The sequence below is a fragment of the Oncorhynchus masou genome, chromosome 6 (assembly GCF_036934945.1).
Source record: "Oncorhynchus masou masou isolate Uvic2021 chromosome 6, UVic_Omas_1.1, whole genome shotgun sequence".
NCBI lineage: Eukaryota > Metazoa > Chordata > Actinopteri > Salmoniformes > Salmonidae > Oncorhynchus > Oncorhynchus masou.
In genome coordinates this window covers 46,278,043-46,304,570 of record NC_088217.1, presented here as the reverse complement: position 1 = coordinate 46,304,570, position 26,528 = coordinate 46,278,043, and the positions used below count along the sequence as shown (strand labels likewise).

The window sequence follows — 26,528 nt, the reverse complement described above, 5'->3', positions numbered from 1 at the left end:
CAATTCATAAATGTTCAATGTCAAAACATATAACAAGTTCAAACAGGTGCCATTAATACAGTTAACAAGTGGAGGACAGAGGAGCCTCTTAAAGGTCTGTGAGAGCCAGAAATCTTGCTTGTTTGTAGGTGACCAAATACTTATTTTCCACCATAATTTACAAATAAATTCATAAAAAAATCATACAATGTTATTTTCTGGATTATTTTTCTTCATTGTGTCTGTCATAGTTGAAGTGTACCTATGATCAAAATTACAGGCCTCTCTCATCTTTTTAAGTTGGAGAACTTGCACAATTGGTGGCTAATTAAATACTTTTTTGCCCCACTGTATGTCCTAAATGTTGAGGATTTTATTTCACAACATTTTTTTCTTCATACACAGTACCAGTCAAAAGTTTGGAAACACCTGCTCATTCAAGGGTTTTTCATTATTTGTCCTGTTTTCAACATTGCAGATTAATTGTGAAGATATCAAAACCATGAAATAACACATATGGAATCATGTAGTAACCAAAAAAGTGTTAAGTAAGTCAATATATATTTTAGATTCTTCAAAGTAGCCACCTTTTGCTTTGATGACAGCTTTGCACACTCTTGGCATTCTCTCAACCAGCTTGAAGGAGTTCCCACATATGCTGAGCACTTGTTGGCTGCTTTTCCTTCACTTTGCGGTCCAACTCATCCCTAACCATATTAAATGGATTGAGGTCAGGTGATTGTGGATGCCAGGTCATCTGATGCAGCACTCCATCGCTCTCCTTATTGGTCAAATAGCCCTTACACAGCCTGGAGGTGTGTTTTGGTCATTGTCCTGTTGAAAAACAAATGACAGTCCCACTAAGAGCAAACCAGATGGGATGGCATATCGCTGCAGAATTCTGTGGTAGCCATGCTGGTTAAGTGTGCCTTGAATTCTAAATAAATCACAACAGTGTCACCAGCAAAAGCACCCCCACACAATCAAACCTCCTCCTCCATGCTTCACGGTGGGAACCACGCATGCAGAGATCATCCGTTCACCTACTCTGTGTTTCACGAAAACATGGCGGTTCGAACCAAAAATATCCAATTTGGAGACCAAAGGACAGATTTCCACCAGTTCATTGCTTGTGTTTCTTGGCCCAAGCAAGTCTCCTCTTTTATTGGTGTCCTTTAGTTGTTGTTTTTTTGCAGCAACGAAGGCCTGATTCACGCAGTCTCCTCTGAACAGTTGAAGTTGAGATGTGTCTGTTACTTGAACTCTGTGAAGCATTTTTGTTTGCAATTTCTGAGGCTGGTAACTCTAATGAACTTATCCTCTGCAGCAAAGGTCTTCCTTTCCTGTGGCAGGTCTTCCTTTCCTGTGTCGGTCCTCATGAGAGTCAGCTTCATCATAGTGCTTGATGGTTTTTGCGACTGCACTTGAAGAAACTTTCAAAGTTCTTGACATTTTCCATATTGACTGACCTTCATGTCTTAAAGTAATGGACTGTTATTTATCTTTGCTTATTTGAGCTGTTCTTGCCATAATATGGACATGGTCTTTTACCAAATAGGGCTATCTTCTGTATACCAACCCTACCTTGTCACAACACAACTGATTGGCTCAAACCCATTAAGGAAGAAAGAAATCCCGCAAATTAACTTTTAACAAGGCACCCCTGTCAATTGAAATGCATTCCCGTTGACTACCTCATGAAGCTGATTGACAGAATGCCAAGAGTGTGTAAATCTGTCATCAAGGCAAAGGGAGGCTACTTTGAAGAATCTAAAATATACAGTATAATGACTTATTTAACAGTTTTTTGGTTACTACATATTGTAACGACTGGGTTGAAGAAGGAGACCAAGGTGCAGCGTTGTAGGCGTTCATTATTCTTAATAAACTGAACACCGCAACAAAATAACAAAGCAGAAAAACGAAAGCGCACAGTTCTGTCAGGCAACAAAACAGCTAAACAGAAAATAACTCCCCACAAAACCCAAACGGAAAATCACAACTTATATACAACAATAGACAGCTGTCTCTGATTGGGAACCACACTAGGCAAAAACAACAAAGAAATAGAAAACATAGATTCTCCCACCCAAGTCACACCTTGACCTAACCAAATATGTGTTATTTCATTGTTGTGATGTCTTCACAATTATTCTACAATGTAGAAAATAGTTAAAAAAATATAGAAAACCCCTTGAATGAGTACGTGTGTCCAAACTTTTGACTGGTACTGTATATGTTAAGTTCACACAACAATCACCCCAGACTTTTTTTAAACACCTTTCTATCAAGTATTTTAGCTACTACTCAGGTACATTTTATACCTACATTTCACTGTTTTGCTCTTGTCCCTGACCCAGACATTTGAGCTTCTACTATGTTTTTCTATGAGAAGACATTAATAATTACACATTATATAATGTTATTTACTATAGAAAGAGTCAATGGCATAAAATCTATATCAATATTTACTTTGAGTATGCCCTTTATATATTTTTTCACACAAAATATACCTGTCCTTTGGTAGTGGTGTCATTTCCACCACTGAGGACAAATAACTCATTGATAAACTTTTTTCAAGAGAATGTTATCATGGAAACTTAATGTGACACTGAAGCACATGGCTGCAGAGGACATTTGTTCCAGATGTCCAGAAGTTTGCTTGTGTTGAGAATATTATTTTTGTCAGACATTTCCAAACAGGCTATAATTTCTTTCATTTGTGGTAGAATTTTGTATATTTGATGTATGTATTGTAAACTATATGCTAGTTGTAATACTAGCCAAAGCATGTTAAACTGCCTGTAATTTTTCTCCAAAAACTGTATTAAGCATAATTTCCACCACAGTCATTTCCATTACAAACTTAACTGTGGTGGAAATTACAGAACATGGTGCAAATGATCCATTATGTTTTTTATTTATTTTAGGCTTATTTAATCATGTTTTAAATTAATTAGAAGATGCTACATAAAACAGCACAGACATAGAAATAAAATAAAAAAGGATCCAATACGATACCAGGAACATCTGCATACAGACAGGGAGAGATACTGGAAGAAAAAAGAGAAGGGAGAAGTGAAATCTATCTCTGAACTTGCAAAGTGAGAACAAAAAAGCAAGTGAAGAAAACGGAAATGCAACCAACGGAATAGAAGACTTTATCTAAAGATAAAAGTTGCAATGGAGACCTACCTATCAGGCAACACACCACCTCAGTCACCAGATGACTTGCAGCCAGAGGTCAACATAACTGCCCCTAACTTACCTACCCCGATGCATGCCCTGGTACCCCTTCCTCATTGTCTGCAAGAGGAATGAAAAGTCTAATACTCACAGGAAGGAAAAAGGTTGGAAGAGGTCACTCAAAAACATACAGAGATCTTTGCATGACAAATGTCAAACTTCATAATGCTTTACGGAAAGCTGAGAAATACAAAAAAGGTATTCCCCAAAGACAAAGACAAAACAGCAAATGAAGGGAACTCTGAATGACACGAGAAGGATTTAATTGTTTCAAGATTCCATCATTGCAGAGTTAAAGCAAAAGTATCAAAACATGTTCAGTGCCAAGGACAAACAAGTGGCTTCAAAAATGCTCAGAGGCTACATCCTGAGAAAGTATGGCCTGGTCAAAGCCACAAACAGAGAATGAGGGAAAAGGGAAACAGGCCAACAAGTCTTCAATACTCCATTAAAAAGCAGTGTGACAGATGTATTACAGCCACAGGAGACAAAATCACTAGATTCTATGAACGTGATGACAACAGAGCAACAACTGGGAAAAAGGACACACTAACGAGGAACAAGAAGAAAAAGATGCACTTCTTGAATGGTACAATTCAGAACCTTTATCATAAGTTTAAGAGGGAATATTCAGAGATTAAAATGTCCTACTATGAATTCTTCAAAAGAAGAATTTGGGTTGTCAAGCCAACAGTCCAGGATAGGGACACATGCCTCTGCAAAATCCACGTCAACCTCCAGTTCATGGTGGACAAACGGCAGTATCACAATGTGATCAGCTGCAACAACATTGAGAACCTCATTGAGTCTTTCTGCTGTGAGGACCTAAAGAAAGAGTGCATGTACACAGAGTGCTTCCTTTGCCAATCAAAACAGCTTAAACATCTGACTTTGATGCTGGTGAGCAGACATGCTGGTTTAGGTGGAAAAACAAAGCTGAAGAGACAGAGAGAAGACAAACAAAGAGGGAAACATGGAGAAGTTCACGGTACATTTGACACTAAAATAAAATGTGTGCGGCACGCTACAGACTCTACTGGAGGACTTCTCCAAAGGAATGAAAGAGAACTTTGGGAAACACGTGTACAATTTTCGACATCAATAAAGAGGAGATCATTGTGCATATTGACTTTGCAGAGAACCACTTCTGTAAATACACTAGTGAAATCCAGGCAGTTCACGCTGGTGATTCTCACAAGCAGGTGACCCTCCACACCTGTGTTGGATATACCACAAACTATACAGTTTCACTTTGCTCACTGAGCTCTGCTATGCAGCATGACCCCTCAGCTATCTGGGCCCATCACTTAGAAACACTGGCCTACATCCTTGAGCTCTGCCCATCGGCTACTTTTGGAATCTTACTTTGTCTTATATTAATTCAATGTTTAACAATGGTTGTTGTTCAAAATGTTTGCAATAAAATATTGTTTTCATACGTTTTGTTTTAACATACTGTAGATGTCATTTCCACCACACCCATATCTTCTGGGTAAATTAGTATAGTATATATAATTTACATTGATTGGTTTGTTTTCGATAGGTGGTTGATATCATAATCTCACAAAAGGTTTGGGTAGAAATATTTTATGTTTCAGGATAAATAAACCTTTTCACCTGTCTCAAAGGCAAATTTATTGAATTATTAGTATCAGGAAAACCTTAAACGTCACTTAAAATAATATTCAATACACGTTAATGTACAAATGTATAAGAAATGTGTTCTAGATAAATTGTATGATATTTCATTTTCAACTAAAATGGATTTTTAATGACGTGATGGAATTGACATTTGTCCATGGCTGTCTGGGGAAAATGACAAAAACATATAAATTCCTGAATAGTACGATCACAGCCATTATCAGATATTGTTTCTAGACAAATCAAAGACAATTATAATACTGGTAAAATGGTGTTTCAATAAGTTTTCATTTCTGAAATCTTGCAGGGCCAAAGTGCACGAAGTTGCAGAATCACCCAGTTACCATGATGATCATTTTACATTAGTCTGGAAAATATTGTAAAACATGTTGATGCTCTCATTATCACTGTGTTGACACATACTGCTTTTTTTGTTACTATTTTGCATGGGTGAGCCTGGTGGATGCCACACCACTAACTCAAGCTGAACTGAAAGAGGTGGTTGCAGCTTTGGTCCATGTTGTGTCTAGAACTGTCTCCACACTGACAGGAAAACACACGCACTGCTGGGAAGAAGCTTGCCAGACCCAAATGCTTCAAATGACACAATTACTTAAGGGGCTGTCTGTTTGACAGTTTTATCAAAAGGAAACCACCAGAACAATCCCTCACAAGGTCGACTAAAAACTGTGAAAAAAGTACATTTATTGAAACTGTTTTATCATAAACTAATGATTCATTAATTACATGCTGCCTACATGTTGTGTCACCCTTTCCTGATGTCATTTAATAAATCCTGACTGCTGTCTCTAGGTTAGTATTATATGGCACTTGTAGCTGAATGTATTGCTAATACCGCCCCAAAAACATTGCCATTCCCATGCTGATTCATTCTGTGTATCTCATTAATCATTTTCATAAACATCTGTGTGAGCTATGTTGTGTTGTTATTCCTGTGTTGACAGTTGGTCAAAATGGCAAGAATTACAAATCTATTTATACATTTTCTTTCATTGATTTTGATCTCAGTGCCAGTTCCAACATCATAAATTGTGTACTCTGCCAGGTCTGAACTACATGTTCTCTGTGGTATTTTATTGAATTTGGCCAGTTCATTAAGTACACCATCGCTGTGACTCGCTATATAAAGCAGGCAGACGGGCATCGATGCATTCCATTACTGTTCGATTGAATGGTCAAAGCGAGTGACCTAAGAGACTTTGTGCATGATATGATCATTGGTGCCAGGCGTGCCGGTTCCAGTATCTCAGAAACGGACGGTGTCTTGGGTTTACCAAGAATGTGGCGACAAACAAAAAACATCCAGTCAGCGGCAGTCCTTTGGGCGAAAAACAGCTTGCGTGTGAGAGAGGTTGAAGTAGAATGGCAAGAATCGTGCAAGCTAACAGGCGGGCCACAAACAGGCAAATAACGATGCAGTACAACAGTGGTGTGCAGAATGGCATTTCGAAAAGCACAACTTGTCGGTCCTTGTCATGGTTGGGCTATTGCAGCAGAAGACCACACTGGGTTCCACTCCTATCAGCTAAAATCAAGAAGAAGTGGCTCCAGTGGGCATGCGATCACCAACACTGGACAATTGAGGAGGGGAAAAACATTGCCTGGTCCAACGAATCCCGGTTCCTGTTGTGTCATGCTGATGACAGAGTCAGGATTTGGTATAAGCAGCATGAGTCCATGGCCCCATCCTGCCTGGTGTCAACGGGACAGGCTGGTGACGGTAGTGAAATGGTGTGGGGAATGTTTTCCTGGCACACGTAGGTCCCTTGATACCAATTGAGCAACATTTGAATGTCACACCTTGTAGAATCCATGCCCCAAAGAATTCAGGCTGTTCTGAATTCAGGCTGTTCTGGAGGTCTGACCCGCTACTAGATGGGTGTGGCCAATAAACTGTCAAGTGAATGTATATATTTAGCTGTAGAGGGATAAGTGTGTTGACTACCGATGCCACCCCAGGTTAAACGAGAGCATGAAGAGCTCTGCCTAGTAATACAGTACAATACACGTTCTTAGATCTGATGGGAACTCCCACTGTTTCACCCAGGGAAGAGGCTAAGACTGAAATACCTTTCTGGAATTTGTTTATTTTAATGTAACTTTTAAAGGTAGAGTCAGCGATATGACATTGATGCAGACGTAAATGCGTCCTTTCTGGTCCAAGGCAACCTAATATACTGTAAGTTGGGCTAACATGAGCAAAAGGGGTGGGTTAACAGGATCACATTGTGTTTATGAACAGTGAGCCTCAAAAGTACTGGGACAATGACACATTTGTTTGTTGTTTTGGGTCTGTACTCCAGTACATTGGATTAGAACTTATATGATGACTATGAGGTTAAAGTTCAGACTGTCAGCTTTAATTTGAGGGTATTTTCATCCATATCGGGTGACACCTGTTCTGCCAGTCACATTCTGTTAAAGGTCCCTAAAGCACACACATCCTTGGGTCACTTGTCTTTTCAGTTCGCTGCAGCTAGTGACTGGAACAAGCTGCAACAAACACTCAAACTGTAAAGTTTTATCTCAATCTCTTCATTCAGACTCAATTGTGGACACTCTTATTGACAGTTGTGGCTTTGCATGATGTATTGTTGTCTCTACCTTCTTTCCCTTTGTGCTGTCGTCTGTGCCCAATAATGTTTTTAGCGTGTTTTGTGTTGCTACCATGTTGTGCTGCTGCCATGTTGTGTTGCTACCATGCTGTGTTGTCATGTGTTGCTGCCATGCTATGTTGTTGTCTTAGGTCTCTCTTATGTAGTGTTGTGTTGTCTCTCTTGTCATGTAGTGTGTTTGTCATATTTTTTATTTAATTTATTTTTATTTTGAATCGCAGCCCACAACTCCTCAAGAGGCCTTTTGCCTTTTGGTAGGCCGTCATTGTAAATAAGAATTAGTTCTTAACTGACTCGCCTAGTTAAATCAAGGTTAAATTTAAAAAAATAATTAACAGACATCTCAATATCAACTGTTCAGAGGAGACTGTGTGAATCAGGCCTTCATGATCGAATTGCTGCAAAGAACCCACTACTAAAGGAAAACAATAAATAAAATAAAATAAATTGTATTGGTCACATACACATGGTTAGCAGATGTTATTGTGAGTGTAGCGAAATCCTTGTGCTTCTAGTTCCAACAATGCAGCAATATCTAACAAGTAATCTAACAATTCCACAAGAACAACCTAATGCACACAAATCTCAGTAAAGGGATGGAATAAGAATATGTACATATAAATATATGGATGGGCCATGACTGACCGGCATAGACAAGATGCAACAGCTGGTATAAAATCAGTAGAAACATCTGGGATGAGTAGTGCAAGATATGTAAATATTATTAAAGTGACATTAATAAAGTGACTGGTGATCCATTTGTTAGAGTGGCTAATGATTTCAAGTCTGTATGTAGGCAGCAGCCTTTCTGTGTTAGTGATGGCTGTTAACAGTCTGATGGTCATGAGATAGAAACTATTTTTCAGTCTCTCGGTCCCAGCTTTGTTGCACCTGCACTGACCTCGCCTTCTGGTTGGTAACGGAGTGAACAGGCAGTGGCTCGGGTGGTTGATGTCCTTGATGATCTTTTTGACCTTCCTGTGACATTGGGTGCTGTAGGTGTCTTGGAGGGCAGGTAGTTTGCCCCCAGTGATGCGTTGGGCAGTCTGCACCACCCTCTGGAGAGCCCTGTGGTTGTGGGCGGTGCAGTTTCCATACCAGGAGATGATACAGCCCGACAGGATGCTCTCAATTGTGCATCTGTAGAAGTTTGTGAGGGTTTTAGGTGACAAGCTAAATTTATTCAGCCTCCTGAGGTTGAAGGGGACAGCAGTGGAGAAACTTGAAACTTTCCACGAGAAACATGAAACTTTCCACCTTCTCCACTGCTGTCCCATCGATGTGGATAGGGGGGTGTTCCCTCTGCTGTTCCTGAAGTCCACGATCATCTCACTATTTTGTTGACGTTGAGTGAGAGGTTGTTTTCCTGACACCACACTCCGAGTTCCCTCACCTCCTACCTATAGGCTGTCTCATCGTTGTTGGTGATCAAGCCTACTACTGTGTTGTTTGCAAACTTGATGATCGAGTTGAATGGCCACACAGTCACAGGTGAACAGGGAGTACAGGAGGGGTCTGAGAACGCACCCATGTGGGGCCCCAGTGTTGGATCAGTGAGGTGGAGATGTTGTTTCCTACCTTCCCCACTTGGGGGCGGCCCATCAGGAAGTCCAGGACCAAATCGCACAGGGCGGGTTTGGGACCCAGGGCCTCAAGATTAATGATAACCTTGGAAGGTACTATAGTGTTGAATGCTGAGCTGTTGTCAATGAACAGCATTCTTACATAGATATTCCTCTTGTCCAGATGGGATAGGGTAGTGTACAATGTGATGGCGATTGCATCGTCTGTGGACCTATTGGGGTGGTATGCAAATTGCAGTGGGTCTAGGGTGACAGGTAAGGGAGAGGTGATATGATCCTTGAATAGTCTCTCAAGGCACTTCATGATGACAGTCCAGTTACCTTTGCCTTCTTGGGTACATGAACAATGGTGGCCATCTTGAAGCATATGGGGACAGCAGACTGGGATAGGGAGAGGTTGAATATGTCCATAAACACACCAGCGAGCTGGTCTGTGCATTCTCTGAGGACGAGGCTAGGAATGCCGTCTGGGCCGCAGCCTTGAGAGGGTTAACACATTTAAATGTCTTACTCACGTTGGTCATGGAGAAGGAGAGGGGGAGGGCACAGTCCTTGGCAGCGGGCCGCGTCAGTGGCATTGTATTATCCTCAAGGCGGGCAAAGAAGGTGTTTAGTTTCGCTGGAAGCAAGATGTCGGTGTCCGTGACGTGTCGGTTTTCTTTTTGCAGTCCGTGATTGCCTGTAGACCCTGCCACATAGGTCTCGTGTCTGAGTCGTTGAATTGCGACTCCACTTTGTCCCTATTCTGACTTTTCGCTTGTTTGATTGCCTTGTGGAGGGATTAACTATACTGTTTGTATTCGGCCATATTCCCGGTCATCTTTCTATGGTTTAACGCGGTTGGACACGCTTTCAGTTTTGCACAAATATCGCCATCTAGCCACGGTTTCTGGTTAGGGTAGGTTTTAATAGTCACAGAGGAAACAACATCTCCTATGCACTTCCTTATAATCTCCCTCACTGAATCAGCGTATAAACCTATATTATTTTCTGAGGCTATCTGGAACATGTCCCAGTCTGCGTGATCAAAACAATGTTGAAGTGTGGATGCCAATTGGTCAGACCAGCATTGAATGGTCCTAGTCACGGGTACATCCTGTTTGAGTTTCTGCCTATAGGAGGCGAGAAGCAAAATGGAGTCATGGTCGGATTTGGCGAACAGAGGGCAAGGGAGGGCCTTGTATGCATCGTGGAAGTTAAGAGTAGCAGTGATCCAGTGTTTTGCCAGCCCGGGTACTACAATCGATATGCTGATAGAATTTAGGTAAGCTTGTTCTCAAATGTGCTTTGTTAAAATCCCCAGCCTCAATAAAAGCAGCCTCCGGATATATGGTTTCCGGTTTGCATAGAGTCCAGTTGAGTTCCTTGAGGGCCGTCGTGGTGTCTGCTTGGGAGGGGATATACACCGCAGTGACAATAACCGATGAGAATTCTCTTGGGAGATAATACGGACGGCATTTGATTGTGAGGAATTCTAGGTCCAGTAAACAGAACGACTTGAGTTCCTGTACTGTATGTTGTTACAATTACACCTTGAGTTGTTAATCATGATACATACACCCCCACCCCCAATGTTTATTCCTCTCGTCGCGACGCACAAAAAATCCCGGTGGCTGTACCGATTCCGACAGCATGCCCCCAAAGAGCCATGTTTCCATGAAACAGAGTATGTTACAGTCCCAGATGTCTCTCTGGAAAGCAACCCTAGCCCTAATTTCGTCTACCTTGTTTTCAAGAATCTGGACATTAGGGAGTTAGATACTCGGAAGCGGTAGGTGGTGTGCGCATCTCCGAAGTCTGACCAGAAGGCCACTCCGTCTACCTCTCCTGCGGCGACGTTGTTTTGGGTCAGCCTATGGAAACATTTTGAATGCCTCAGGTGGTTTGAACAAAAGATCAGCTTCAGGAAAGTCATATTGCTGGTCGTAGTGCTGGTAAGTTGATGTAGCTCTGATTATCAATAGTTCTTCCCGGCTCTATGTAATAATACTTCAGATTTTCTGGGCTAACAATGCAAGAAATAATAAATAAAAAACAAAATACTGCATAGTTTCCTAAGGACTTGAAGTGAGGTGACCCTCTCTGTCGACGCCATCTTGCTAAGAAGAAGAGATTTGCTTGGTCCAAGAAAAATGAGCAATGGACATTAGACTGGTGGAAATGTGAGATTTTTGATTCTAACCCGTGTGTTTGTGAGACGCAGAGTAGATGAATGGATGATCTCCGCATGTGTGGTTCCCGCCATGAAGCATGGAGGGGGAGGTGTGGTGGTGCTGGAGTGCTTTGCTGGTGACACTGTCAGTGATTTATTTAGAATTCAAGGCCCACTTAACCAGCATGGATCCCACAGCATTCTGCAGTGATCCGCCATCCCATCTGGTTTGCGCTTAGTGAGACTATCATTTGTTTTTCAACAGGACAATGACCCAAAACACACCTCCAGGCTGTGTAAGGCCTATTTGACAAATAAGGATAGTGATGGAGTGCGCATCAGATGACCTGGCCTCCAAAATCCCCCAATCTCAACCCAATTGAGATGGTTTGGGATGAGTTAGACTGCAGAGTGAAGGAAAAGTAACCAACGAGTGCAAAGCATATGTGGGAACTCCTTTAAGACTGTTGGAAAAGCATTCCAGGTGAGAGAATGCCAAGAGTGTGCAAAGCTTTCATCAAGGCAAAGGGTGGCTACTTTGAAGAATCTAAAATTCTTCAAATTCTTCAAAGTACAGGGAGTACAGGAGGGAACTGAGCATGCACCCCTGAGGGGCCCCAGTGTTAAGGATCAGCATGGCAGATGTGAATTTACCTACCTTTGGGGCCGCCCATCAGGAAGTCCAGGATCCAGTTGCAGAGGGAGGTGGTTAGTCCCAGGGTCTTTAGCTTAGTGATAAGCTTTGAGGGCACTATGGTGCTGAATGCTAAGCTGTAGTCAATGAATAGCATTCTCACATAGGTGTTCCTTTTGTCCAGGTGTGAAAGGGCAGTGTGGAGTGTGATGGTGTGCAAATTGGAGTGGGTTTAGGGTTTCTGTGATAATGGTGTTGATTTGAACCATGACCAGCCTTTCATAGCACTTCATGGCTACAGATATGAGTGCTACGGGTCGGGAGTCATTTAGGCAGGTTACTTTAGTATTCTTGGGCACAGCGACTATGGTGGTCTGCTTGAAACATGTTGGTATTACTGACTCAGACAGGGAAAGGTTGAAAATGTCAGTGAAGACACTTTCCAGCTGGTCAGTGCATGCTCATGGTACACGTCCTGGTAATTCGTCTCGCCCTGCGGCCTTGTGAATGTTGACCTGTTTAAAGGTCTCACTCACATTGGCTGTGGAGAGAGTGATCAGACAGTCACCCAGATCAGCTGGTGCTCTCATGCATGTTTCAGAGTTACTTGTCTCGAAGCGAGCATAAAAGTAATTTAGCTCGTCTGGTAGGCTCCTGTCACTGGGCAGTGCTTCTGTGCTTCCCTTTGTAGTCTGTAATTGTTTGTAAACCCTGAAACATCTGACGAGCTTCGGAGCCGGTGTAGTATGACAGTGCCGACTGAGATGGCAGCATAGCGACTAGCTCTTAGAAAACTTTGCAGTATTTTTATTTATTTTTTACTATTTTTTACATTATTAGCTCAGGAAATGTTTTGTGTCTTTATATACAGTTGGGAAGAACTATTGGATATTAGAGCGGCAGTCACCAGAACTACCAGCATTATGTCCAGGAATACAACTTCCATGGAGAAGATTCTTTGTTCACTCTTCCCAGAGCAATTTAACTTATTCCAGAGGCCAACCCAAAACATCACTGGCAGTGGAGAGGCACTCAAGGCGGTCTACTGGTACACGCATACCACCCACCGCTTCCGAGTATATTACTCGCCAATGTTCAGTCTTTGGATAATGAAGTTGATGAGCTTAGAGCAAGGATTTCTTCCAGAGAGACATCGGGGCCTGTAACATACTTTGTGTCAGAGTCGGTAAAGCCAGCAGGATTCTTAGTACATCACTCAGAAAGGAATAAATATTTATCCGGGAAGCAGAAGGGTGGAGGGGTGTGTTTCATGATTAACGACTCATGGTGTAATTCTAGGAACATACAGGAACTCAAGTCATTTTGTCCACCCGACCTAGAATATCGCACAATTAAATGCCGACCTTATTATCTCCCAAGAGAATTCTCCCCCATCATCGCCACGGCCGTTTACATCGTACCTCAAGCCGAAACTTTGATGGCCCTCAAAGAACTTCACTGGGCGTTATGCAAATTGGAACTCACATATCCTGAGGCTCAATTTATTGTAACAGGGGATTTTAACAAAGCCAATCTGAGGACAAGGCTGCCGAAGCTCTATCTGTCTTTCTCGCGCTACTAAGACTCTCGACCATTGCTATTCAAACTTCCGGAATGCTTACAAGACCCTCCCCCGCACTCCCTTTGGTAAATCTGATCACGACTCCATTTTGCTCCTTCCGTTCTATAGACAGTAACTTACAGGAAGTGCCCGTGCTTCGTACTATTCAACACTGGCCTGAACAATCGAAATCCACTCTTCAGGATTGTTTTGATCACGTGGACTGGGATATGTCCAAGGTAGCTTGCGGAAATCATCTAGACGCATATACAGATACGGTGACTGAGTTCATAAGAAAGTGTATAGGAGATGTAGTACCCACTGTGACTATTAAAACCTACCCTAACCAGAAACCGTGGATAGATGGTAACATTCATGCGAATCTGAAAGCGCGAACCACCACATTTAACCATGTCAAGGTGACTGGTAATATGGCAGAATATAACAGTATAGTTATTCACTACGCAAGGTAATGGAGTCGCAATTCAACGACTCAGACACAAGACCTATGTGGCAGGGACTACAGACAATCACGGACTACAAAAGCAAAACCAGCCACGTCGCAGAGACCAACGTCTTGCTTCCGGACAGGCTAAACACATTCTTCGCACACTTTGAGGATAACACAGTGCCTCCGACGCGGCCCGCTACCAAGTACTGTGGGCTCTCCAAGGACTGTGGGCTCTCTAATATTTTCTAACATTTGAAAGGAAACACTTTGAAGTTTATGGACATGTGAATGGACTGTAGTAGAATATAACACAATCGATCTGGTAAAAGATCAAATAAATAAATAAAAAAACGTTCTTTTGTATTTTTTTGTATTTCATCTTTGAAATGCAAGAGAATAGCATGGTATTCTTTCACTGTAATAGCTACTGTAAATTGGACAGTGCAGTTATATTAACAATAATTTAAGCTTTCTGCCAATATTAGATATGTCTATGTCCTGGGAAATGTTCTTGTTGCTTACAACCACATGCTAATCATATTAGCCTACGTTAGCTCAACCGCCCCGTGGAAGGGACACCAATCCAGAAGAAGATTTATTAACCTGTGCAAGGCTGCCGGCCCTGACAGTATCCCTAGCCGCGTCCTCAGAGCATGAGCAGACCGGCTGGTTAGTGTGTTTACGGGCATATTCAATCTCTCCCTATCCCAATCTGCTGTCCCCACATGCTTCAATATGGCCACCATTGTTCCTGTGCCCAAGAAGGCAAAGGTAAATTAACTTAATGACTATCGCCCCGTAGCACTCACCTCATGAAGTGCTTTGAGAGACTAGTCAAGGTTCATATCACCTCTACTTTACCTGCCACCCTAGACTCACTTCAATTTGCTTACTGCCCCAATAGATCCACAGACTATCCAATCGCCATCACTCTGCACACTGCCCTATCCCACCTGGACAAGAGGAATACCTACGTAAGAATGCTGTTTATTGACTATAGCTCAGCGTTCAACACCATAGTACCCTCCAAGCTCATCATTAAGAGGACCTGTGTCTGAACCCCATCCTGTGCAAGAGGGTCCTGGAGTTCCTGACAGGCCACCGACAGGTGGTGAAGGTAGGAAACATCACTTCCACTCCGCTGATCCTCAACACTGGGGCCCCACAAGGGTACGTGCTTAGCCCCCTGCTGTACTCCCTGTTCACCCATGACTGCGTGGCCAAGCACGCCTCCATCTCAATCATCAAGTCTGCAGACGACACAACAGTAGTAGGCTTGATTACCAACAATGACAAGACAGCCTACAGGGAGGAGGTGAGGGCTCTGGGAGTGTGGTGCCTGGAAAACACCCTCTCACTCAATGTCAACAAAACAAAGGAGATGATAGTGGACTTCGGGAAACAGCAGAGGGTTCCCCCCCGTATCTATATCTATGGGACCGCAGTGGAGAAGGTGAAAAGCTTCAGGTTCCTTGGCGTACACATCACTGACAAACTGAAATGGACCACCCACACAGACAGTGGCGAGGTCAGTAGAGGTGCATCAAAGCTGGGACCGAGAGACTGAAAAACAGCTTCTATCTCAAGGGCATAGACTAGGAATCACTGGCCACTTTAAGGAATGGAACACTAATCACTTTAATGTTTACATATGTTGCATTACTCATCTCATATGTATATACTGTATTCTATACTATTCTACGATATCTTAGTCACTTAATACCATTTACATATCTTGCATTACTCATCTCATATGTATGTACTGCTGTTTTCTATACTATTCTACTGTATCTTAGTCTATTCCGCTCTTACATCGCTCATCCATATGTATATAGTCTTAATTCATTCCTACTTAGATTTGTGTGAATTTAGTATATGTTGTGTAATTTGTTAGATATTACTTGTTAGATATTACTGCACTGTCGGAGCTAGAAGCACAAGCATTTCGCTACACCCACAATAACATCAGCTAATCACGTGTATGTGACCAATAAAATTTGATTTAATGATTCGAACTTAGTCCTGTTGTCACGCCCTGACCTTAGAGAGCCTTTTTATTTCTCTCTTTGGGTAGGTCAGGGTGTGATTTGGGTGGGCATTATAGTTTTCTATTTCTTATTGTGATTATTGTGATTTGGGTGGGCATTATAGTTTTCTATTTCTTTGTTGGCCAGGTATGGTTCCCAATCAGAGGCAGCTGTCTATCGTTGTCTCTGATTGGGAATCATACTTAGGCAGCCTGTTTTCCACCCTAGTTTGTTGGATCTTGTTTTAGTACAGTTATTGGTGTTCATAAAAAATAAAGAAAGATGTACGCTTACCACGCTGCGCCTTGGTCTCATTCCAACAACGGACGTAATAGCTGTATAGACACATTGCCTGTTTGACGGTTCGTCGGAGGGCATAGTGGGATTTCTTATAAGCTTCCGTGGTAGAGTCCCGCTCCTTGAAAGCGATAGCTCTACCCTTTTAGCTCAGTGCCTGTGATCTATGGCTTCTGGTTGGGGTATGTACGTACAGTCACTGTGGGGACGACATCATCGATCCACTTATTGATGGAGCCAGTGACTGATGTGATGTGCTCCTCAATGCCATTGGAAGAATCCCGGAACATATTCTAGTCTGTGCTAGCAAAACAGTCCTGTAGCTTAGCATCTGCTTTATCTGACCCCTTTTTCATTGACCGAGTCACTGGTGCTTCCTGCTTTAATTTGAGCTTGTAAGCAGAAGTCAGGAGAATATAATTATGGTCAGATTTGCCAAATGGAGGGCGAGGGAGAGCTTTGTACGCGTCTCTGTGTGTGGAGTAAAGGTGGTCTAGAGTTTTTTTTCCTTCAGGTTGCACATTTAACATGCTGATAGAAATGAGGTAAAACAGATTAAAGTTTCACTTCATTAAAGTCCCCAGCCACTAGGAACGCTGCCTCTGGATGAGTATTTTCCTGTTTGGTTATAGTGGTATACAGCTCATTGAGTGTGGTTTTAGTGAAAGCTTTGGTCTGTGGTGGTGGTATGTAGACAGCTACGAAAAATACAGATAGTGTGGTCTACAGCTTATCATGAGATACTCTACCTCAGGCGAGCAAAACCTTGAGACTTTCTTAGATATCGTGCACCAGCTGTGGTTTATAAATATACATAGACCACACCCCTTGTCTTTCCAGAGGCTGCTGTTCTATCCTGCCAATGCAGTGTGTAACCTTCCAGCTGTATGTTAATCATGTCGTTGTTCAGCCATGACTTGGTGAAACATAAGATATTACAGTTTTTTAGGATATATGTGCTTTTAGCTCATCCAATTTAGTATCCAGCGATTGTGCGTTGGCCAGTAGTACGGATGGCAAGGGCAGATTAGCCACTCGTTGGCGGATCCGCACAAGGCACCCCGGTCTGTTTCTGCGATATCTTTTCCGTCTCTTTCTCCTGCGAATAACGGGGATGAGGGTCTGTTCGAGTGTCTGGAGTAAATCCCTCTCGTTTGACTCATTAAAAATAAATTATTTGTCCAGTTCAAAGTGAGAAATCGCTGTTCTGATTTCCAGAAGCTCTTTTTGGTCATAGAGGGTAGCAGCAAAATTATATACAAAATAAGTTAGAAATTTTTTTTTTTAAACGAACAAAATTGCACGGTTGGTTAAGAGCCCATGAAACAGCAGCCATCCTCTCCGGCTCCATCTTACTTGCGCCAATTGTGTACAGATCCTTGCAACATGGGGCCATACATTATCATGCTGAAACATGAGGTGATGGCGGCACGACAATGGGTCTCAGGATCTCGTCACAGTATCTCTGTGCATTCAAATTGCCATCGATAAAATGCAATTGTGTTTGTTGTCTGTAGCTTATGCATGCCCATACCACAACCCAATCCACCACCATGGGGCACTCTGTTCACAACGTTGTCATCAGCAAACCTCTCGCCCACATGACACCACACATTCTGTCAGCCATTTGCCCAGTACAGTTGAAACTGGGATTCATCTGAGAAGAGCCTACTTCTCTAGTGTGCCAGTGGGCATCGAAGGTGAGCATTTGCCCACTGAAGTTGATTATGATATCAAACTGCAGTCAGGTAAAGACCCTGGTGACAATGACAAGCACGCAGATGAGCTTTCCTGAGACGGTTTCTGACAGTTTGTTGTGCAAACCCATAGTTTCTTCAGCTGTCCAGGTGGCTCGTCTCAGATGATCCCGCAAGTGAAGAAGCTGAATCTGGGGGTCCTGGGCTGGCATAGTTACACGTGGTCTGCTGTTGTGAGACCGGTTGGACGTACTGCCAAATTCTCTAAAATGACTTTGGAGGTGGCTTATGATAGAGAAATGAACATGCAATTATCTGGCAACAGCTATGGTTGACAGTCGGTATGCCAATTGCACGCTCCCATAAAACTTGAGACATCTGTGTCATTGTGTTGTGTGACAAAATTGCACATAAATAATATGGATCACCACAGATAACACTGCTACTCCTACTGCTCTCTCCTCGTCCGCCCACGTGTTCTCGCACACCCCGAGAGCTTCTGGTCAGCGGGGTGGTGGCACCGGGATCCTCATCTCTCCCAAGTGGTCATTCTCTCTCTCTCCCCTTACCCATCTGTCTATCGCCTCCTTTGAATTCCATGCTGTCACAGTTACCAGCCCTTTCAAGCTTAACATCCTTATCATTTATCGCCCTCCAGGTTCCCTCGGAGAGTTCATCAATGAGCTTGATGCCTTGATAAGCTCCTTTCCTGAGGACGGCTCACCTCTCACAGTCCTGGGCAACTTTAACCTCCCCACGTCTACCTTTGACTCATTCCTCTCTGCCTCCTTCTTTCCACTCCTCTCCTCTTTTGACCTCACCCTCTCACCTTCCCCCTACTCACAAGGCAGGCAATACGCTCGACCTCATCTTTACTAGATGCTGTTCTTCCACTAACCTCATTGCAACTCCCCTCCAAGTCTCCGACCACTACCTTGTATCCTTTTCCCTCTCGCTCTCATCCAACACTTCCCACACTGCCCCTACTCGGATGGTATCGCGCCGTCCCAACCTTCGCTCTCTCTCCCCCGCTACTCTCTCCTCTTCCATCCTATCATCTCTTCCCTCTGCTCATACCTTCTCCAACCTATCTCCTGATTCTGCCTCCTCAACCCTCCTCTCTTCCCTTTCTGCATCCTTTGACTCTCTATGTCCCCTATCCTCCAGGCCGGCTCGGTCCTCCCCTCCCGCTCCGTGGCTCGATGACTCATTGCGAGCTCACAGAACAGAGCTCCGGGCAGCCGAGCGGAAATGGAGGAAAACTCGCCTCCTGCGGACCTGGCATCCTTTCACTCCCTCCTCTCTACATTTTCCTCCTCTGTCTCTGCTGCTAAAGCCACTTTCTACCACTCTAAATTCCAAGCATCTGCCTCTAACCCTAGGAAGCTCTTTGCCACCTTCTCCTCCCTCCTGAATCCTCCTCCCCTCCCCCCTCCTCCCTCTCTGCAGATGACTTCGTCAACCATTTTGAAAAGAAGGTCGACGACATCCGATCCTCGTTTGCTAAGTCAAACGACACCGCTGGTTCTGCTCACACTGCCCTACCCTGTGCTCTGACCTCTTTCTCCCCTCTCTCTCCAGATGAAATCTCGCTTCTTGTGACGGCCGGCCGCCCAACAACCTGCCCGCTTGACCCTATCCCCTCCTCTCTTCTCCAGACCATTTCCGGAGACCTTCTCCCTTACCTCACCTCGCTCATCAACTCATCCCTGACCGCTGGCTACGTCCCTTCCGTCTTCAAGAGAGCGAGAGTTGCACCCCTTCTGAAAAAACCTACACTCGATCCCTCCGATGTCAACAACTACAGACCAGTATCCCTTCTTTCTTTTCTCTCCAAAACTCTTGAACGTGCCGTCCTTGGCCAGCTCTCCCGCTATCTCTCTCAGATTGACCTTCTTGATCCAAATCAGTCAGGTTTCAAGACTAGTCATTCAACTGAGACTGCTCTTCTCTGTATCACGGAGGCGCTCCGCACTGCTAAAGCTAACTCTCTCTCCTCTGCTCTCATCCTTCTAGACCTATCGGCTGCCTTCGATACTGTGAACCATCAGATCCTCCTCTCCACCCTCTCCGAGTTGGGCATCTCCGGCGCGGCCCACGCTTGGATTGCGTCCTACCTGACAGGTCGCTCCTACCAGGTGGCGTGGCGAGAATCTGTCTCCTCGCCACGCGCTCTCACCACTGGTGTCCCCCAGGGCTCTGTTCTAGGCCCTCTCCTATTCTCGCTATACACCAAGTCACTTGGCTCTGTCATAACCTCACATGGTCTCTCCTATCATTGCTATGCAGACGACACACAATTAATCTTCTCCTTTCCCCCTTCTGATGACCAGGTGGCGAATCGCATCTCTGCATGTCTGGCAGACATATCAGTGTGGATGACGGATCACCACCTCAAGCTGAACCTCGGCAAGACGGAGCTGCTCTTCCTCCCGGGGAAGGACTGCCCGTTCCATGATCTCGCCATCACGGTTGACAACTCCATTGTGTCCTCCTCCCAGAGCGCTAAGAACCTTGGCGTGATCCTGGACAACACCCTGTCGTTCTCAACCAACATCATGGCGGTGGCCCGTTCCTGTAGGTTCATGCTCTACAACATCCGCAGAGTACGACCCTGCCTCACACAGGAAGCGGCGCAGGTCCTAATCCAGGCACTTGTCATCTCCCGTCTGGATTACTGCAACTCGCTGTTGGCTGGGCTCCCTGCCTGTGCCATTAAACCCCTACAACTCATCCAGAACGCCGCAGCCCGTCTGGTGTTCAACCTTCCCAAGTTCTCTCACGTCACCCCGCTCCTCCGCTCTCTCCACTGGCTTCCAGTTGAAGCTCGCATCCGCTACAAGACCATGGTGCTTGCCTACGGAGCTGTGAGGGGAACGGCACCGCAGTACCTCCAGGCTCTGATCAGGCCCTACACCCAAGCAAGGGCACTGCGTTCATCCACCTCTGGCCTGCTCGCCTCCCTACCATTGAGGAAGTACAGTTCCCGCTCAGCCCAGTCAAAACTGTTCGCTGCTCTGGCCCCCCAATGGTGGAACAAACTCCCTCACGACGCCAGGACAGCGGAGTCAATCACCACCTTCCGGAGACACCTGAAACCCCACCTCTTCAAGGAATACCTAGGATAGGATAAGTAATCCTTCTCACCCCCCCTTAATGATTTAGATGCACTATTGTAAAGTGGCTGTTCCACTGGATGTCAGAAGGTGAATTCACCGATTTGTAAGTCGCTCTGGATAAGAGCGTCTGCTAAATGACTTAAATGTAAATGTAAAATGTAATAGAGTGGCTTTTATTGTCCCCAGCTCAAGGTGCACCTGTGTAATGATCATGCTTCAGCTTCTTGATATGCCATACCTGCCAGGTGGATGGATTATCTTGGTAAACGAGAAATGCTCACTAACAGGGATGTAAACAAATTTAAATTTAAAGAAATGAGCTTTTTGTGTGTATGAAAAATGTCTGGGTTCTTTTATTTTAGATCATGAAACACGGGACCAACACTTTACATGTTGCGTTTATATTTTTGTTCAGTGTATGTGAAAATATGTGAAAATGTTTGCTCTTGGACTGAATGTAAATATATACTTTTACATAATCTATAGAGCTAAAAACAACAATGGCATTGACATTGAGGTTAAGAACGTGTACTATATCAATTTACCTCATTTTGCTAACCGTTACTTTGGACAAAAACATCAGTATTGTTTAATGCTTTAAATATAAAAACTAAATCTTAAAATTACAGCACAATGAGCAAACTCTGAAATTTCAATTAATCTTAATTAATCACAGCAAATCCTATGATTAACTTGATTGCATGTGAAAATCCATGTGGAACTTCACATGTCCTAAAACCACATGTCTGACTCATGTGAAAGATATAAAAATATATTGTGTTTTTTTTACATGTCATTTGTCACTTGTGTCCGAAAGCCACATATTATTTTTTTTCCACAATATTGTTTTAGCACATTTGGTTCTTTGGAAGTTATGGGAACATATATGTTTGGTTTCACATTGGTTGGGGGAACAAAATCATACGTTTCCCGCAAACACATTTCTTTTTTATTGTGAAACAGCATAATTGAGATTCACATCTATAAGCTTCTGGTCGCTATCTGTGGAATTAGACCACTGCACCACCAGAATAGAGCTACCATGCCATGTTTTCTTAAGTATGCAAAGCTGTTTATTTTAGTTGATTCAAATTAGATGATAGACAGAGTTTTGTTGATGCTGATAAAGGAATGTATATGTTTTTATATAACATTCTTAGAACGTTCTCTGAACGTAATTAAAGTTTTATTGTGTTTTTTATGGATAGTTTTCTTAACGTTCTCTGAACAATTTGAGAACATGACTTTAAAATAGAACAATGAAGAAACCTGTAGGGAACGTTATGCTGAAGTACTGAAATTCCCACAGAAGAACATTATTTCTTAACATTCTTGGAACAATGAGAACATGACTTTAAATAGAATCATGAGGAAACGTTATGCTAAAGTACTGAAATTCTGAAGTACTATTGTTTCTTAATATTTGAATGTTTTTTCTTAATGTTCTTAAACTACAGGACCAGTCAAAAGTTTGGACACCCCTACTCATTCAAGTGTTTTTTTAGTTTTTAAAAAACTATTTTCTACATTGTTTAATAATAGTAAAGACATAAAAACTATGAAATAACACATATGGAATCATGTAGTATCCAAAAAAGGTTTAAACAATTAAAAATATATTTTATATTTGAGATTCTTCAAAGTAGCCACCCTTTGCCATGATGACAGCATTGAGGTGCAGTTAATTGCCGATTTCTGAAGCTGGTAAATCTAATGAACTCTGCAGCAGAGGTAACTCTGGGTCTTCCTTTCCTGTGTTCGGTCCTCATGAGTGGCAGTTTTATCATTGTGCTTGATGGTTTTTGCGACTGCAATTGAAGAAACTTTGAAAGTTCTTGAAATTTTCCAGATTGACTGACATTCATGCCTTAAAGCAGGGGTGGGCAATTCCAGTCCTCAAGGGCCTGAATGGTGTCCCAGTTTTGCCCCAGACCCAGCTAACACACCTGACTTCAATAATCACCTAGTCATGATCATCAGTTTAGAATGCAATTTGATTAATCAGCTGTGGGGGATGGAGAAAAAGTGTGACACCAAACAGGCACTCGAGAACTGGAGTTGCCAAAGCCTGCATTAAAGTAATGATGGACTGTCGTTTCTCTTTGCTTATTTGAGCTGTTCTTGCCATAATACGGACTTGGTCTTTTACCAAATATGTCTATCTTCTGTATACTACCCCTACCTTGTCACAGCACAACTGATTGGTTCAAATGCATGAAGGAAAGAAATTCCACAAATAAACTTTAAACAATTGACACCTGTTAATTGAAATTCATTACAGGTAGCTGGTTGAGAGAATGCTAAGAGTGTGCAAAGCTGTCTTCAAGGCAAAGGATGGCTACTTTGAAGAAACTAAAATCTAAAATATATTTTCATTTGTTTAACACTTTTTTGGTTACTACATGATTCCTTATGTGTTATTTCATAGTTTTGATGTATTCACTATTATCCTACAATGTGGAAAATAGTTTAAAAAAATAAAGAAAAACCCTTAAATGAGTAGGCGTGTGCAAACCTTTGACTGGTACTGTAGGTCTATAACCTCTCATATAGTTTTAATATAAACTCATGCAAAAATCAGTAGCTGTGCATTGGTAAAATCACTGTGGAAGTCAAGCCCCAACAACATATTACAACTTACATGTTGTGATAATTGCGTTGTTTGCATTAAAGGGATGACACACACTGTCATTGCACTCTGAAAACTCTCAAAGGGAAACGCTGTCGTAATACCTGTCATGGCAGGCCTCTGGAAGAATCACAATACCATAGTAACAATGGTGAACTTTTAAGATTTAAGGCACACCTGTTAATTGAAATGCATTCCAGGTAACTACCTCATGAAGTTGGTTGAGAGTGTGCAAAGCTGTCATCAAGGAAAAGGGTGGCTACTTTGAAAAATCTGAAATATATTTTGATGTTCTGTTTAACACTTTTTTGGTTACGACATAGTTTTGATGTCTTCACTACTATTTTACAGTGTAAAAAAATAGTACAAATTAAGAAAAACCCTTGAATAAGTATGTGTGTCCAAACTTTTGACTGGTACTGTATATTAACTCTGATGAAGAAAATGTGTGTGAGGATGAGAATTCAGCATGGGATTATAGTATAGGGAGGGCTAAAAATGCACAGCACAGGAAGGAGTCTCACCGCAAAGAGTCTCAGCACGTTGGCCACCATGATGGACACAGAGCTGCCTGATGCCCCAATTACTCCCACCACCCTCTCTGGTTTGCGAATAATGGGTGGCTCATTGTTGGAGCAACGCACGTCTGAGTTATCCTTCTGGATGAGGGCCTGGACGAAGGTGAGTGACTGCTCCAGAGCGTAGGTGTCTCTGGAGCAGGTGTCCAGGACCATGGCCCCCAGGGTGATGTTAGGAAGGAGGTCAGGGTCACTGTTGATCTGATCCAGCGCATACAGCATGGCCTCCATTCGGTGGATCCCCTTCTCCCTCTTGATCTCCCCACAGGGCACACCGGCTGGCCCACGGGAGTGCACTGGAAACAGGCCACCCAGGGTGATGTCCCCCTTGATCTTGATGGAGTGTGGTTGTGTGCCCTGTTGAGCCCATGCATATGGACTTAGACCCAGAAACAGCATCCACAGTAACCTGAGCAATGTAGTTACATGGCATCCAAACAGTGGACCAAACCGACAGCAGAACTGTGATATGTGGCACTGTGATATCATGATTCTGGCCACCAAAGGTTCCTGTATCCAGTGTTAAAGTACCAGGCTTCTCCCTCTACATGTGGTACCTGTGAACAGTAATGAGGACATGTTGGTCTTTGGTTTAAGTTCAGTCATAGCTTTTGTTACATCAATTTTAGACACTGAGTGAATAAAATAACTGTTAATCATACAAATGGATCTGCAAGGGCTCTTACCATGACATCAGAAATTACTATACAGTATGTCTTGGCATCAATGGCATATTACCAAACATCATCATTCAATCGGACAATATAGGACATGCCACTTCAATTCTTCACCACAATCTCAAAATGGGAATAAATATGTGTCTGTGTAAGAGAAGATCTACTGCTTCTAGACTTAAACATAGTCACACTCAAACCCCACAGCAAAGAGTCTTCTAAGTAAAGGGTATCTGCATGGTTGGACAAGTAAATCACAGCCAAGAGAGCAGCAAAGAGCATAGTGACACATCTCATAAATATTGCACAAAAGCTAACATGGACAGATATGTGTTTTATGAATGTTTTTCATGTTCTGTAGTACTATTTAGGTTTAATGAAACATAAGGGAAACATTGGGGTGAGAAATAGAATTAAGGGGCATGATCAAGATACAAATATGTGTTAGGCAAAGATCAAGTCTTCTCCTGATTAATTTCATCCTGATATGAAGCTAAGAATATAAATATATACTGAAATATTTATAGCTCAATTTGACTGCCTATCCAGCTTACTTTCCTTCCAATTTCACTGTGTCATCCAATTAAGTTATAACAGTATTGAAAAATGGCATATGATGTAAAAGATTTGGTTTAAGACAAATCCGACTAAAGATATTGAAATTACAAATATGATGTTCCACCGAGTAAGTTTAATTAAAGTTGTATCTGTTCACGTTTTTTTGCAAAACAGAGTTTAATCTTAGTTGTATGATTAGCATTAAACCAAACATTATATTCTATAATTTGATGCAACATATCAATATTGTGCAAACAATGAAAAAACTGCCTCGAAGTTTTTTGGCATGAAGTTTACACAAATGATGCAATGCATTGAAAGAGAGATCTGCCTCACAGAGATTAAATGTTCAATACACAGTTTGGGTAGCAAGCTTAACACGTATATGACACATATAATAAAAGAGCCAAATGTGACCTAGGTACTTGAAATCTGAAAAGAGGTTTATGGGTGTAATAAATATAAGAATTGACTGCTTACCTGAATATTCCATTTGGACCAGTCTTGATTTCATCCATCACTCCAACACTCCCACACAGGTCTATTCCCATATTCAATATGTGATGATGTTCAGTGCCAGATTCTTCATTGTTTTAGCAAAAAGTAAATCCATTAACATCTCATATATTATATGTATTTTCTAAAAAATAACTGGAATGGACTCAAATCCTTCAATAACATAACATTTTTTTTAGTTAGCAAAAAAGGATCGAACATTTTGGCATTCGAGGCTTTAGTGTATAGCATTGTCTGAATCACGGAAAAGTAGAAAAAACACCATATTATACCACTGAGATTCTACAAATCACTGCCAAATCCCTTTAAAGTTCTCTCCCACTTGCTCTCTGTTTATGTCACTGCCTCGCTCTCTCTGTTGAACCCTCTTCTCTCTCAGTGCACTAATGGGCACAGATTGAGATTATCATGCGGCCGTCTGTGAAGAAATCCCTAGGTGGACTAGCCTTTATATTTGTATGCAGCTGTACTATATGTAGTACCCTCCCCCTTTTATGATGGAACTCCGTCACTTTGCAGGGGAGATTAGAAAGGCAGCGACATGAGAATA

General features: G+C 42.6%; 1 protein-coding gene across 1 annotated transcript in view; it reads right to left on the bottom strand.

Annotated features, from left to right (window-relative positions):
- The window catches only part of LOC135542148 (metabotropic glutamate receptor 6-like), a 40,337-nt gene extending 13,951 nt beyond the window's left edge, over positions 1–26,386 (bottom strand). Inside the window, exons 1-2 of the mRNA XM_064968856.1 lie at positions 25,943–26,386; positions 24,177–24,787 (exon numbers count right to left, since the gene is read on the bottom strand). Of these exons, the coding sequence (XP_064824928.1) occupies positions 24,177–24,719 (543 nt within the window). The 5' untranslated portion in view covers positions 24,720–24,787; positions 25,943–26,386. The remainder of the gene's footprint in view (positions 1–24,176; positions 24,788–25,942) is intronic.
- Between the last annotated feature and the right edge of the window lie 142 nt (positions 26,387–26,528).